Source organism: Poromitra crassiceps (assembly GCF_964638095.1).
Source record: "Poromitra crassiceps genome assembly, chromosome: 13".
Lineage (NCBI taxonomy): Eukaryota > Metazoa > Chordata > Actinopteri > Beryciformes > Melamphaidae > Poromitra > Poromitra crassiceps.
Genome location: NC_139644.1, coordinates 26674047 through 26690743, shown reverse-complemented (window position 1 = coordinate 26690743; position 16697 = coordinate 26674047). Strand labels below are relative to the sequence as shown.

At 45.5% G+C, this 16697-nt stretch overlaps 1 protein-coding gene across 1 annotated transcript in view; it reads right to left on the bottom strand.

Moving 5' to 3' along the window:
• Window positions 1-5870: 5870 nt before the first annotated feature.
• radil2a (Ras association and DIL domains 2a) overlaps window positions 5871-16697 on the bottom strand; it is a gene marked incomplete at its 5' end in the record, with an annotated part of 35702 nt that continues 24875 nt past the window's right edge. Inside the window, 5 exons of the mRNA XM_083649660.1 lie at window positions 5871-7434; window positions 8180-8319; window positions 9457-9584; window positions 14094-14472; window positions 14602-14847. Coding sequence (XP_083505786.1) covers window positions 7332-7434; window positions 8180-8319; window positions 9457-9584; window positions 14094-14472; window positions 14602-14847 — 996 coding nt within the window. The 3' untranslated portion in view covers window positions 5871-7331. The remainder of the gene's footprint in view (window positions 7435-8179; window positions 8320-9456; window positions 9585-14093; window positions 14473-14601; window positions 14848-16697) is intronic.

Here is a 16697-nt window from a genome sequence, read left to right as displayed (position 1 = left end):
CCAGCCAGGACATAGACTCTTCAAGGTCCTCCCCCATGGCAGAAGACTGCATCTCTGGCAGTACCAGAATCTCTCAAGAGAGGAACAGCTTCGACCAAACTGCCACAGGCCTCTTCAATGTGATCCAAAAGCCCCCACGAATCAGGACTCCCTCCCCCTCTGAGCACCACCGGCTGCAGTAATGGGCTGAGATCCCCCCCATGGACATTACCCCAAAGACACTATCCTAGTACCCCACCACCCCACCCCTTATGACACTTCTTTGCACATATAATTCAGTCAAGTCAAATTCCTCGTTTGTAATCTAATTACTCACTATGGCTACTACAATTAATCTAGAATCTTGAAACAAACAATAAAGGAAGGATGACCACTTTAACCAACATTATTTATCATTATGGAGAGCAAAGATGAATATGAATATTGAAAAACAAAATTCATAATAGAAGAGCATTCTGTAACAATATTCCCACTGAGCTGGTTTGGCGTGAACTGACAAATTAACTTGGTGTTGGTATGATTGACTGAAACTCCGTTAGGCAGCCCTGGAGAAAGCCTGCCAGGCCTTCAGGTCCAGCGGGCCGGAGTTGGACAGCTTCCTGGAGGAGATGATCCGCTGGTTTGGTGTCCAGCAGCAGCCAGTGGAGGAGCTGCTCAGCCTCAGAGAGCCAGACAGAAGCGGATCAGTCCGCCCAGAGCACTTTGAGCAGGGTAATCCATCTCCTCTCTACACCCTCTTTCCCAGCCTGAACCCGCTGTGGGAAACATCGCTCCCACCCGTCTTGTCGCTCCGGTGGAAACAATTATGGCATTTGGTAGGATTACTCTATCTGTGCATGAAGATCTATGGCCGCTCAAACTGAAACCTCTGTTGTCATCTTTCATGGCAAACCTCACTGCCGACTATGGCTCCTTTGAATGTCAGATAGAGATCAACTCGGGGGAAGAAGAGATTAGAAAGAGATATGCGAGGCAGTTTGGACCAAATGCCACAGTGCGGTTTCACTGAAGTATTATGGGCAGCATTGTGACTCAGACTTTTAATAATGCAAGTAGTTGCTTATTTCCTGGATGGCTCCCTGTGGCCCTCTCATCCCCCCTGTCGATAGCAGCAGCTGGCTCTGGGAAACAAAACCAGAACAATGTTCCTTTTGTCTGGTAAACAACAGACACCAGAGTAAACTGTACTTTGGTACTGAAGGCAGCATTCATCCTCCTGAAGGTTTGAGCCCAGTCAGCTTTAAGTCGACCATGGAGCCCACATGGTGATATGTGTGTTGCTGCAGACCAGTTCCCAGGCTGATTCACAGAGTAGATAGCATCACCTCTCTTCATAGATCTATAGCGAGGAAAACGTATACTGCTGGAGACATTTCCATTTGTCCAGGTTTTATTGGAGTCCTCGTAGATAAATCATCACAAGAGCATCCTTGCGAGGGCAATGAGTCAAACCCATTTGTCGAGTAAATTAAATTCTGCTTCTAGGGATGAAAAACACATTATGAGCAATAGCCTTAGCTCTTTTTAAATATCCAATATCAGCCAGCATGTGGACCAACTCTGATATGAGTTGAGCTTCCTCCCCGACCACAGCTACAAAAAACAGTCTGTAACACCGACATTGATGTGTTTTTTGCAGTTTGTTTATTCAATTATTCAGTTGTTTTTGTACAGTAATTCTTAATTTAAAGGGCTAATTATCCCAGAGTTCCCCATAATTGATAGGTGAGGCCTTAATGTGCTGCTAACCCTACATTTTATTATCCTGGGATTCGATGGAGAGTTTGAGTGTCCCCCATGATGGACTACATGCTGTTTCAGAGGCCTTTTCAAATTCTGGAGGGATACAGAATTGTCAAGTGTATATTGAATAGCACAAACTGGGTATTGGAGACTTCAGTCAGTCTAAAAAATATCGGTATCAGCCCTTGAAAATCCATATGGATTGAACCCCTATATTATGAGCTATATCTGTTTTTCATTGAATCCCATGTCACTGGTGGAAGGTCTGATGGACTTGGGCATCCCGTGTCAGCAGTTTCAGCTGCACGTGCTGGCTCAGCTGCTGAAGACCGGCAACAATGGCCTGATCAATTACAGAGACTTAAGCAGACAATTACAGGGACTGAGGTAAAACTAAGCTATTTTCTCTATGATGAGTATCTTAGTTTTTTTTTGCTTTCACAAAGTAACTGTGACATGTGTGTTTTAAAACCACAAGACTGAGTGAAAGGAGTGAGCTTGACACCCAGATGTCTGAGGGGGACATTCAACAAGGAGGAGCGGATGTGACGACAGAAGACGCCTTCTGTTTGGAAGTCACTAAAGAGGATCTGCAGCGATGTCCACACTGTCAGCTGAGACTGTGGAGCCCAAACCAACCTGACAAGCACAGGTATACCTGTAGAACACAAGCGCAAAGTTAGACGTGATGGTGGGCACGGTGGTGCAGTGGTAGCACTGTTGCCTCACAGCAAGAAGGTCCCGGGTTAAATTCCCACCTGAGTGCTGAGGGTGTGTCCCCATTCCCATGTCCTCAGTCCCCACTGCCCAGGTGGGTTTGTCAAAAGGGCCTTTCTGTGTGGAGTTTGCGTGTTCTCCCCGTGCTCCCCTGGGGGTTCCTCCAGATAGGACCCCCCTGCTAAAAACATGCAAAAGAAAAAGTTATAGGTGATGGACATATAGACGGTTATAAGCGGTTATGCCAGGATGTTACATAACAAAGTCACAAGTCACATTCACTCCCCGTCTATTCAGAATGCATGGTGGGAGTATGTTTGTCTTGGGGTGGTGTAAAATAAAGTGGTATAGCCAGACAGCCATGAAGTTTTGTCCCGGGAGAAATTCTTTCACAAATCTTTGTGGCTCATTTGGAACAAACAAGCAGCTCTTGACAAATTCTAAACATGTTGAGATCCAGCCACAAATTGCTGCTACCAAAACTCCATGTGTGTGAGGTTAACCGAGCTACTGGAGACAGTTATTTCTGACACTCTTATTCAGCACTAAATCACCCATAGACATTATGCCATCGGACACTTAAAGGACTTTTACTTGACATCTTAGATGGACATTTTACAACCCCCCCATTATATATCACTTAAGGACTTGCTGTATATTTTAAGTGGACTTATTGCATGGACATTTACATGGACCCGCTATGTCACTTTAAAGGACTTTTACTTGCACATTATAATTTATAATTTGAAGATTGTCTCAGTCTGCTCCTTCACAAAGACAAATTCCTCATTTGTAATATGATTATTCACTATGGCTATTAAAATAATTTTGAATCTTGAATCCGTTTGGAAGTTAGGGGCCTTTTTGTGATTGACCACACCCATTACAGCGTGCCCTTTTGAGTGGGCGTGGAAAGTTAATTGGTTCTAAGTTGGTCCATGACCTACTGTTCTACAAGGGTTCATGCAAATCCGTTCATAACTTTTTGAGATATCTTGCTGACAGACAGACAGACAGACAGACAGACAGATGGACAAACAAACAAGGGGAAAAACATGATCTCCCGCCTACCTCTGGTTTGCAGAGGTAATAAGCTTCATAGAAATGGTAAAATCACTTGACAGTTCACCATCTAACATGGCATTTTGTCCCTCACCATACAGGTCACACAGGTTCATTCGTCTGAGAGTCAGACCCGTAGCGTTGGAGTCTGCTGGAGCCCACTCAGGGAACTTTGAGGTGGTTCTGCCAAGCAGCAGCAGGGTTTTCAGTCTGATCAGGATGATCCAGGACCGGGTTGGGATCCAGACCTCCAGTCTGGAGGTTTTCCGGACCAGGGTGCCCACACAGAACGCCTACATGCCCCCAGAGCGCTCCCTGGAGGAGTGTGGCTTCACAGGAGGGCCAGAGGAATCCCCTCCGGAGGCGGTGGTTTTCTATGACTACAGGCTGCCGTTCCCGGACTGTCCCATCCTCAACTGTGACCACTACTTTGGGTCAAAGCCTTCTCTTGCTGGATTCAGCAGAGGCCACTTGAGCTAAATTATATAAGTGTGTGATAGTGTTTAATGTGGAGATTGCATTTCTGAAGATTCATCTGTCCCATCATTAAGCCTACTTTCACACTTCAACTGACAATCTACCGTAATTGTTTTCTTTTTCTTTTTGTGCCCTCACATGTGATTCAGTACTGTAGTTAGTTAGTTAGTTTTTATTTTCGTGTCATGCCATTTCTGGCCCATCCCACATGGGATTACAAGACACTATCACACCAAATTATATATAAACATAACCATAACATCCGGTTGTACCTCAATATACAAACAAAATAAACAAAGTATATAATATATATATATACTGTAAGTGAAATGTGATGTCTGTTACCCTCCCCAACACCTCAAGAGATGCTCTAGTGACAGATGGTAGAGCTTATGGGTTTTAGCCTGCTCGCTGGAGCATCTGCCTCCATGCCGGAGGTTCCGAGTTCGATCCCCAGCTGCGGGGGACGTAATACAACGCAGGTTACATTTGTGGCGTGACCCGGATAAGAGTGAGGTTTAGGGGCGTGGTGAACCTCAAAAGATGCTCTTGTGACATGCCCATAGGAGTGTCGACAGCCGGAGGTTCTGAGTTCAATTCCCAGCTGCAGGGGGCGTTATACAGTACAACGCAGGTTACACGTACACATGTTGTTGACATTGCTGTCAGTTCATATTAGTTTTGGACAAGTTATATTTGTTAGGTGGTAGACTAGTGGACCCACGCACAGACACTTGACAGGCTTGATGCACTTGACACTTTATAAACAGGACATAATCAGTGACATCATCAATGATGACATCGTCTTCAATGATGACATCATTACTGTTGACATCATCACTGTTGACATCAACATCATCAGCGTTGACATCATCTATCATGATCATCATCGGTGACATCGTCTAACAATATTCTAGAATAGGTATGAAGAGTCATAAAAAAATAATACAATGCAGGGACACGTACACTTGTTGTTGACATTGCTGTCAGTTCATATTAGTTTTGGATAGGTTATATTCTAGAACAGTGGTTCTCAACCTTTTTGAGCCGCAACCCCCAAAAAAACTTTATAAGTTTATATAGCTTTATGATACATTAAAACATTGGTATTGGAGATGTAATCATCATGGGAGAATTTTTTTTTTTTTTCTCTCTCTTTTGACAACCATCCCACGACCCCCCAAAATAATCTCACGACCCCCTGGGGGGTCCCGACCCCCAGGTTGAGAACCACTGTTCTAGAATAGCTATCAAGAGTCATCAAAAAAATTATAATAATCAGCAATTGAGAGCTGAGGCCTGCGGTGTGCACGCAGCCTGAGTTACTACTCAGAGTGATTACAGAATCTGTCTTAAGAGAATTCATGGCAGAAACCTGCGGGGGGGAGCCTGACACTCAGCAGCTTGGCATGTTTAAGCATTTACTCGATGCTTAAATATGTGCACACACACCAGTGTTTAAATGAAGTATGAGCATGCAGCATGTTTACATTTCTGTTTTATAGCACAAATAAAAGTGTTTTGAAGGCGGGCCTCGGGGCACAGGGGCTGCAGTGTGGGCCAGCTGAGAGGCAGCAGTGTAGTGGAAAGTGCTGGGCTAGTGGAAACCACAGAGCAGCTATAAACAGCGGCTGATGCGGTGCCCCACTAAAGCGTGCCATGCAGGAGACACACCCACGCTTTCCTGCTGCTCCACCCGCTCACAGACTGTTGGCCTCCATCTGGAAATCTAATCCACGCCAAAGTGTGTCGCTGCTTTATCTGTGACTCCACACTGCAGGGCTGTTTCTACATGTGAGCAAAGCAGGCACCGTCACTGGAAGCTTTTCAAAGTCAAAATAATATTTATTCCATAGGTTCAAAAATACTGGTCAATATAAATATTACAAAATGGAATACTCTTTGTCGTCAATACACTTGAAGACTTAACACTGTTACCCTGGCAGCAAAGAGATGAAAACACAGGTTGACAGATTGCATAATATGCTACAGAATGTCGTTTTACAGCAGCAATGTTAAATACATGAAAATATCAACCACTGTATTTAGAAGAACTGAGAAATTCTTATCAGTTTCCTGATAGACTCCTGTTAACTGCTTTCAGATCAGCATTTTTCTTCTAAGATACTTTATGCTTGTGGATATGAGTCCAAAGTACTATAGTACGGCTTTGATACCATGTAGCTACTGTGTATTTGTATGTAGATGACAACAGTAATGCCGTTAAAACACCTCAAATTAAGTTATTTGATTTAAGCTGAGGAACCTATACATTATGACAGTCTGTTACTACAGTTAGTTAGATAGCCATCGTAGAGTACCCGTTCCATCCATCCCTCCAGCATTACTGCTGCAGTATTCCACTCATATCACTGTGTGAAAACATGCATTTCAGACAAAAATCCCAATTCCCATTTTTATATTGTACATTCCAATTCTGTCTGCATGTAGCATAAGTATCTGGATATTATATTGTATTTCTGACATCTGTATCTGCAGATTTTGTGTCAGAAAATTCCTGTTCCTCAGCCTGTATATTTACTGTTACAACTCACTTGAACTTGAGTTGACCGACCGGTAACAATCAGTTGTTGTTGTTTTTTCAAGTAGTGTATTTCTGCAATAAAATGTGGGAAATCTATGATGGCAAGGTCCGTTTATTATTCTAAAGGACACAATGAAAAGCTAGACATTCTGTAAGTGTGAGTCGGTTTTGAAATAATTGTGAAAGCCATCATTCATTTAAAATGAATGTAAAAATTCCAGTTACTCGCAAACTGCACTTTTCTTTTTTCTGTTTTTACATCCACTGGCCATAAGGACATTGAAGTCATTCTTTCACAAGTTGAGGCTGCCCATTACCACAGACGGCTATATTCTTCACTCCCAAACCCATGTTTTATGAGCATGGAGTCTAGCCTGACAGTTTTTTATAGGCCAGCAAGAAGCCGGGACAGCGAAGGGACTTAGTTTTGAAATCTTGTCTTGACCATCCGTCTTGCAACAAATGCCCACAGTTTCTTTGGTATGAGATGGCATTCACAGTGGCTCATGAGATGAGAGGAGCAAAAGGAGAATCAGTCTTGCTGCTTTGGTTGGTTGCCTCATACGCTCTATAGTACAGCCTTATAGAATAGTCTTCTCGCAATAGAAGTCAGAAATGAGAAGGCACCGACCATGTCCACCTTCCTTTGGTTGAGGGAACACATGCTGTGAGAAGAAACACGGATATACACTCAACACCCTGGGATAGAGGAGGGAGAATATGAATGCACGACTGCGTCTCCTCCAGCGTGTCCAATTGCACTTGATAGTCGAAGAGAGATCTTCCTTCAGCATTTAGTGCTAGCTGAAGCTTTGCTGCTCGCTCTCGACTCCACCTTGGCAACCAGCAGTCTGAGGGTGTCTCCAGACGATCGGATCAGCTCTCTGCCTCTGTGAAAGACGGAAGCAGAGACAGACACAACAAAGTGATGAACAGATAAAGAGGAGGGGATCAAGCTCATGTTGGCATGTCCATTTGTATGCAAGCTAGTGTCGTCACCTTAACTGTAATGTTGATACTATGTCATGAAAGATCAACGTCAATGTTACATTTTTGAAATGTTCGATACTTTCACCAAAACCTGCCGACTACGTTCACCACTACATGCAAGTCTAAGAATCTGGTTCTTCAAAGTGGACTGCAGTACGGTAGTTCTTGCAAAGTGACAAAAAGTTAATTTAATTAATTATGGTGAACCGTATCAAACCGTCCATCACGTCTTGAACTGAATCCTGGTGGTCCAACTAGCACCAGGAGCAAAATATGGAACTATTCCATTTAGCCGACATGACGAACACCTAACCTACATTGAAATCACTGTGCAAAGGTTGTTACAATGCTAGTGAACTGTGGAAAAACAAGTAACTTAGAAAAAGCATCTTCAGAAGGTAATGGGAGTAGAGTAAACACATTGTTGATTTTGTTATTTTCATAAGATTTGTTGACGTACAGTAGCAATGCATGAAAAACACCAACCTAATCCTTTAAAGTACTTAGGCCTATATGGTTCTTTTGGTTCAAATAAAGCACAGTGGCTGTTCTGTGGCACTGCTTGATAGTTCTTTCTTGTTTGCTGTGGTATCATAGTAGTATTGAATCTTTAAATATTTAACATAGTACAGTATTCACACTTACATGTGGTACTCCATGCCAACCAGACTGATGCCATTAACAGCCAGGATGCGATCGCCCAGTCTGAGCTTCTGACACTGAGCGGCAGGGGAGTCAGGAACCACAGACTTGATATAAATCCCACTCATCTTCAGGGGCGTTTTCTATACAGACAGGAGACAGCACAGAGAGGAGGCAGCATGAAGACTCAACAGAGAGACCTACAGGAGGCTCTGGTGTGTATCAGATTTCTCAACACCACTCATCCATCACACAGAAATCAATGGGGAAAAATGCACATATCAGAATGAGAAAAGCAGACAAAGTGATGAATATGGAAGCAGTAGTCATTAGAGAAATGCCTGTCTGGATTAAAACTGAAATTGATTTGAATTACTAGAGAAGAAATCTTCACACGCTTTTCTAAAAAGGATCTTACACTAGGTAAACCTATACGTGTGATATGTTCCATCTTGCACAAATGAAACATAAAGATCTTTACACACAGTAGCAGTCAGTTAATTTTTAATGGAATCAATTTACAATGTAAACAGAAACTGCAGCTTGTTTGGTAATGATAGAGCACCCGTTCTTGTTATTAATAAGTGGGATAGGATGATATCATGCTAAAAGTATGTCACTATTTGAATTTTGAAGGAAAATCTCTTCCAGAATTGATTGAATTGAAAGTGGATTGACGCGCTTGCTCTATGTTAAGGTGCTTTTCCAAATCACATAAACAGCTATATAACTGTTAATAACTGTTTATATACTGTATTATAAAGTACGTAGAATCAAATTATGATGCTTTTCAAAGCATTTATTGTAATGATATATTTATATTTAAAAATACATTCCTGTACAAAGCTGCAAACATCTGTTCAGACAGTATGAAAATAGGAATGTATGTTAATTACAAAGTGCATCATTCAGCCCTATTGGCTCCTCAGTCCTCAGCACTGGATGGTGCTGCAAAACGGCCTGTCTCTGAGTAAAAGCATTGAGTTTGATTGGATAGGTAGTGTGCTGTGCTTTCAATCTGCCCACATTAAATCCCTACAGTTTAGAGTCTAATCTGATTAGCCTCCTACCGTGAGATCTGAGCAGCTATACAAGCTTTTTCTGAGCTGCTTGTCCCACTGAAATCGTTTGACAAAATAAGAGTCTCATGTCGCTGATGTTTTTGAACAATCTGGTCTTTCAAATTCAGTACTACCCACTGTACTTCCTGTAATTACTCTTGGCTAAATTAAAGGTCATAGAGAGGAATAAGAGAGAGCAGTGAAATAACAATGTCTTACCAATCCATCCACAAGTGCCAGGCCCAGGCCGTGTGGCCCTCTGTGAAGCTCCACCGTAAAGACTTCCTCTCGGTCTTCTTCACCCACTTCTCCCACATCCTCTTTCCTCCTCTCGGCACATCCGCCGGCTGCACCAACACAAAGGAAGACACGTGCACATCAAACCAAAGTGTCGTTGGATGTAAGCGAGTGAAGTGTGTGTGCGTGTGTGTGTGTGTGTGTGTGTGTGTGTGTGTGCGCGTGTGTGTGTGTGGGTGTGTGTGTGTGTGTGTGGGTGTGTGTGTGTGTGTGTGTGTGTGGGGGGGGGGCAGTGTTTTGAGGTGAGAAAGGAAGAAGTATTTTCCTCTATGCTGGGGTCCAGGTGATCCCTGATCACAAAAGTCCAACTGGATCATGAATCCTTGGCCTACTGTCTATTGTTTTCTCAACTTTCTTTTCTTTTAGTATAGACCTTATTCGATTGACGTCACTCACGTACGGGCACGCCCACTGCCGCCATGTTGTTGACATAGCGCAGCCGCTTTAAGTGACAGCCTATGTAAGAGCAGAGTTTATAGGAAGCTAGCCGCCGTTAGCGTTACCTGTATCGTTCCAATTGTGTTCGGATGGTGACCTGCGTTACACACGGCTGTAGTAATGACAGCAATAAAGTCCCCGTGGTTTGTTTCTATCTCTACCGTCCACAGACGTGAAGGGAGCGAGACAGAGGATACGTCAGCAGCACAGGAGATGTGTGGATAGTTAGGAGAGACAGGTGAAACTTTCTGACAGCTCCTCACAGCAAAGTCTGTTCACCTCGTTTTTTCTTTTGTTTATTATTACAGGCATTAACGGCAGCATACAAACAACAACTCTGGGGTTTTTATTGCTGTCATCACTATCGCTATTTTGTAATGGAACAGAAACGACAATAAGGCTGTTACTATAGTTGTCAGCTGCAGGACAGTATGTCAACAATATGGCGCTGTCCGGGGTTAGCGAATAAGGTCTATTGGTGTTAAACGGCATTGTACAGAGTTGCTATTTCTGGTGAAAGTCCTCAGGTCTGTCCCTTTGATTGTTAAAATATTCCCTCCCTAACCCACACAAACATGCACACTTCACAATTAAAATGCTTTCCATAGGGACAGGGTGAGATGTTGAGGGTTCATGTGTCTTTGGGAGGTCTAGTGATATTTTTTTTAATTATTGCAGAAATGTTGGCATGATTATTTATTATAAAACAGTTTGGCACTCATTCAGCAACATATTAGCCCCTCTTTTTAAAGTCTACCTGCACAGAGGCAGCTAAGCACACTGAAGTGCTGTAACGAGAACCTCAGAGCACACTGAAGTGCTGTAACGAGAACCTCAGAGCACACTGAAGTGCTGTAACGGGAAGCCCAGAGCACACTGCAGTGCTGTAACGAGAACCTCAGAACACACTGCAGTGCTGTAACGAGAACCTCAGAGCACACTGGAGTGCTGTAACGGGAAGCCCAGAGCACACTGGAGGGCTGTAACGAGAACCTCAGAGCACACTGCAGTGCTGTAACGAGAACCTCAGAGCACACTGGAGTGCTGTAACGGGAAGCCCAGAGCACACTGGAGGGCTGTAACGAGAACCTCAGAGCACACTGCAGTGCTGTAACGAGAACCTCAGAGCACACTGCAGTGCTGTAACGAGAACCTCAGAGCACACTGCAGTGCTGTAACGAGAACCTCAGAGCACACTGGAGTGCTGTAACGAGAACCTCAGAGCACACTGCAGTACTGTAACGAGAACCTCAGAGCACACTGGAGTGCTGTAACGGGAAGCCCAGAGCACACTGGAGGGCTGTAACGAGAACCTCAGAGCACACTGCAGTACTGTAACAAGAACCTCAGAGCACACTGCAGTGCTGTAACGAGAACCTCAGAGCACACTGGAGTGCTGTAACGAGAACCTCAGAGCACACTGCAGTACTGTAACGAGAACCTCAGAGCACACTGCAGTGCTGTAACAAGAACCTCAGAGCACTCTGCAGTACTGTAACAGGAACCTCAGAGCACACTGCAGTGCTGTAACAGGAACCTCAGAGCACACTGCAGTGCTGTAACGAGAACCTCAGAGCACACTGGAGTGCTGTAACGGGAACATCAGAGCACACTGGAGTGCTGTAACGGGAATCTCAGAGCACACTGCAGTGCTGTAACAGAAACCTCAGGCACGGTCCTCCTCAGCCTGGTTCCCGGGCCGCTGTGTGTCAGCCTGTCACAACAACCACGCAGCAACAGTAGCATTCCCGACAAAACATTCCCATCCTTTTCCCCCTCCTCCCTTCGCTAGCGCGCAGCCTGTCTGCCCCCCACGCCGGACCTGCCCGGAACAATGCCTGTCCCGATTAAGATTCCACGCACCAACCCAACTGTAAATTCCCATGACGGGTCGACCACTGCTCCTTTCTCTCCTGACATCACCACCTCTCTGTCATTCTTTCTCTCCTGACATCACCACCTCTCTGTCATTCTTGGGGCCAGATTAAAGGATTAGCAATGCTTCCAAACTAACGTTACCAACTCCAGAGCCACAACCAGCGAGGTAGATGTGGGAGGCCAAGGTAAGGCTCTGTATGGTGATGTGGGAGGCCAAGGTAAGGCTCTGCATGGTGATGTGGGAGGCCAAGGTAAGGCTCTGCATGGTGATGTGGGAGGCCAAGGTAAGGCTCTGCATGGTGATGTGGGAGGCCAAGGTAAGGCTCTGTATGGTGATGTGGGAGGCCAAGGTAAGGCTCTGCATGGTGATGTGGGAGGCCAAGGTAAGGCTCTGCATGGTGATGTGGGAGGCCAAGGTAAGGCTCTGCATGGTGATGTGGGAGGCCAAGGTAAGGCTCTGCATGGTGATGTGGGAGGCCAAGGTAAGGCTCTGCATGGTGATGTGGGAGGCCAAGGTAAGGCTCTGCATGGTGATGTGGGAGGCTAAGGTAAGGCTCTGCATGGTGATGTGGGAGGCCAAGGTAAGGCTCTGCATGGTGATGTGGGAGGCCAAGGTAAGGCTCTGCATGGTGATGTGGGAGGCCAAGGTAAGGCTCTGCATGGTGATGTGGGAGGCCAAGGTAAGTAAGGCTCTGCATGGTGAGATGATATGCACATCCATGACCTCAGCTAATCCAATGACACCATGTGTGATACAAGTTGTAAAACACATTCAGCTATATTCCTGTAAAGTGGCCCATTTGTAAAATTCCCCTGATATTACCTCAGGAGGATGTGTCAAATTCTATGGCGTTCCTTGTCTGGAACACACATTTAAAAAAATCCATGATATTCCAGGAATTCCATGAGCAGTGGGAACAAAAAACAACAACTAAACTAACAAACTTATTACGGTAATCAATTCTCCAATAACTTATTCCACAATCATCATGACTCAAATCGTGATAAAGGTACTAATACAGAAAATAGAACAAGACCAATGAAGGTAAAGAAATCTGAATAAGAGAATCAAAATGGATCCTTGAGCTTATAAACCCAGCTGTGATTGCACACAACCACCACACAGGGGGTCTCGACAGGCCGCGGTTGAACTTCTTACACAAACAGTTGACTGTTCTGTATTGTTCATATGATGTTATGTGTTACTGTATGTCATGTTTTTATAAGACCAGGGGCCATGATGGAAATAAATAAGTGTTTACACTTTTGCATGTCATCCCTTGGAATTTGTTATTCTTTATCCAGAATAAAATCAATCAATCAAGCAATCAATCAATCACATGAGAGAAAAAGTGTTTTTGAAGGTCTGGGGGCTACATGTAGGAGAGAGAGAGCATCGCTGACTCCACCACACAAAACAGTTCAAGTTGAAGTAACGTTAGAGAAGAACTCAAACTCCACTCTCTCACTCATTCCCTCTGACTTGTAGAGATGACCTCATGAGCGAGGCGTCCAAAAACAATCGGGCCTGGAGAGGAAACGCTCTTTCCTTTGCACAGGGAGAGAATCCGCCCTGTGGGAGCGACACAGCCTTCCACTTGAAATGCCTGAGCTCCAAAGCCACTAAAAAGACCAAGGAACTCCACCTCTCTTATGTCGGGCCACCTTTATGTGGTCCTGGAACCGCTAGGGACAAATATGCAGCAGGGCCGCGGGGTCAAGTCGCTAAATTCTTTCCATAATAGACTCCGTCAATCATAAGCTGGTTAATTAGGTTTGCGGAGGAGCTCAGTGCAGCAGTGAGCTACGAGGGACGAGGTCTGAGCGCAGGAAGCCATATTCTCAATGACAGGAGTTTCTATCACTTTAATCAGAACCTGCTGTGAGGAGGCAAGCCGTCAATGGCTCCGGTCATGTTGTTGTGCGTGTATGGTGGCAGTGTGGTTTCTGTGCACATGATGTACTGTATGCCTAGCCAGTAGCCATACACTCATTAATCTTTTGCGGGTAGTTTTCAGTAAATGTCTTTCAGCTGTTACTGTGGCTTGCAAGAAACAAGATAATCTGTGATATTTTTATATAAATGTGTCTCCTTTGCTACTCTCTATCGCTGATTGGAATACTGTAACCAGGCTGATGGTGAAATAACCAAGTTGAAAAGCAATCGGTTGCTCTCAGCCGTTGTTGCCCAAAAGGTGAGGACCTGCATGGCTACAGCAGCATGTCTCTGCCTGCTGTCTTACCTTCCTTCTGCTGCCGAGTGCTCTCCTGCAGGTCAGCCTCCAGCTCGGACAGCTCCATGCCCTGCGGCGTGTTGGGTGGCGTGAGCAGGCAGGACGGGTCCAGTGCCAGGCTCTTATGGCAGCCCAGGTCGGCCTGGCCCGGGAGGGTGTTCTGCAGCTCCAGGCTCTTCAGCTTCTGGGTCAGCACAGCCTCGCAGCGGCTCAGGTCACCATGAGACTCCCGGGCCTGGCGGGGCGCCGCAGGGAAGCCGAGGTCCACTTCTGGCCTCGGGGAGGGGCGGCCGACAGGGTCAGAGCCCACCTGACGGGCTGGATCCTGGAAGACGGAGACGGAGGGCGAGGTCGCAGACTGGCCGTCTGTGGCTGTCCCGTTGAGAGTCTGAGGTGGGGGAATATAAAGTCAATCAATAACAGATGGAGGAACATCAAAGTGTCTCATTTCCTGACTGCCGCTGGCTTCTCATTATGTCGGCGAGCTCTGGGAGTCAGCAGGTCAGAGAGCCGTTACCTGCTGCTCCAGATCGGCCCCGGCTTGGGTTTCACCGCAGGGGAGGCGGCGGATGAAGTCTTGTAGACGAGCGAGCTGCTCAAACAGGGCCGGCTCCACCACGGGTTTCCCCAGCTCCAGGTGAAAGGTGCTGCTGGGCAGGATGAGCGGCGGGTGGCTGTCAAAACTCTCCAGGATGTCGGCTGCACGGAGACAGAAAGGCTTGGCATCATCCATCACAAATGACCCAACCTTCATAAAAGCTTTCTAATGAAATTCAAAGCCTGTGCCTTTGAGTAAATTTGCTTTTTGGGGGAGTTAACGCTTAATTAACAGCGATGCATGAAGTACAGGACTGGAGCCACGGCTCGCTGGATCAAGGGCTGAGGCTTTAGCCAGCAGGGGGCCATGAGTCTGGGTGAAAGTGGTGAAAAGAGGTGAGCTCAAGGTGGAGAGGAAGCCCTGGACTGGACTGACGCTGAGTAGAGGAGACACAAGGTGGAGAGGAAGCCCTGGACTGGACTGACGCTGAGTAGAGGAGACACAAGGTGGAGAGGAAGCCCTGGACTGGACTAACGCTGAGTAGAGGAGACACAAGGTGGAGAGGAAGCCCTGGACTGGACTGATGCTGAGTAGAGGAGACACAAGGTGGAGAGGAAGCCCTGGACTGGACTGATGCTGAGTAGAGGAGACACAAGGTGGAGAGGAAGCCCTGGACTGGACTGACGCTGAGTAGAGGAGACAGACTGACGGACAGGATTACTCTGAGGGAATACACTGACAGGGATGAAGGTTTCTACTCACACATGCATGTGAATGTAGGTTAGAGCATTCACAACTACTGCGTCTTAATAGTCATCCACTACTCCCAAAAAGTAGTCGAGTCATGGATAAATTCTCGTCAAAAAGGTCTCAAAAACAGCCAGTAAAGGGTTAACTAATGCCTACCCCACACTACAGGATTTTCAAATCCTTGAAGATTATAAAAATCTTGAGAGCCCACACACTACAGGACAGAGAGAGCCGATTTTTTAACATTTCAATCTTGGGACACACACACAATCGCGTCTGTTCAAACGCAACCCCACACACTAGAAGATTATGCCGAAGATTCACCTTGGAAGCAGGGCTCGACGTTAACTTTTAAAATGCCTATTCAGTGTGCGCACCGGGTGTAGTAGTAGTAATAATGATAATAATAATAATAATAATAATAATAATAATAATAATAATAATAATAATAATAATAATACATTTGTGTCATTTCGTTTTCTAAACAAATCTTATTTTTTGTTTTTATAATGCATTTGCACTGAAAGGATTTGTTTAACTAATATTTGCGCGGACAGCCGCGTCCATTCGGGGTGTAGGCCTACTGTGCACGGCCAGGCGAAAACCGTCTGCACAGGTGCCTTGTGGAGGGGCTGCTGATTTGACTCACTTTTCCGTGGGGACACTCGCCGATGCGGGAAGCATATGAGACCTAAGCGCTTGTTGTAGGCTACGTGCTTTGCAGTATAGCATTAGTTTTCCGTCCCGTTCAAAGACGCACGGGTATTTCACCTCGATGACAATTTCCTCGTTCTTTGTTTCTGTGCGGGGCTGCGGGCGCGGACGCGGACCAGATTATTTTGCGAAAAACTGTAATGGAAACGCAGCTACTACTGGCTCTCTGCTCAAGATGCAATCGCCTGTCGGGTTGTAAATATCTAACATGTTAGATATGCCCGATTCACAATCGGGAAGAGGCAGTCTTCCCGATTGTGAATCTTTGAACCCCACACACTACAGGATCATTTGGGAAGATTATCTGCCCGACGCGCGTCAAATCGGGAGCACCCCCGAGAAAATCGGGAGGGGGGAATCTTGGCCATAATCTTGCAAATTATCCTGTAGTGTGGGGTAGGCATAATGTAGGCGGACCAACCTTGGTATTTGAAATAGCAGAGTCCTCGATTGGCTCTGACTTGTCTGAGCTGGAGATACCGACTGTTTGACTGCTGTAACAACATAGACAGGAGTCTTTCTGTCTCTAAATACCTTCAATTATGTTTATTTAACATGGCTTAACATAAAAAAAATTATTGTTCAAACAAATCTAATTGAAACAGAATTGA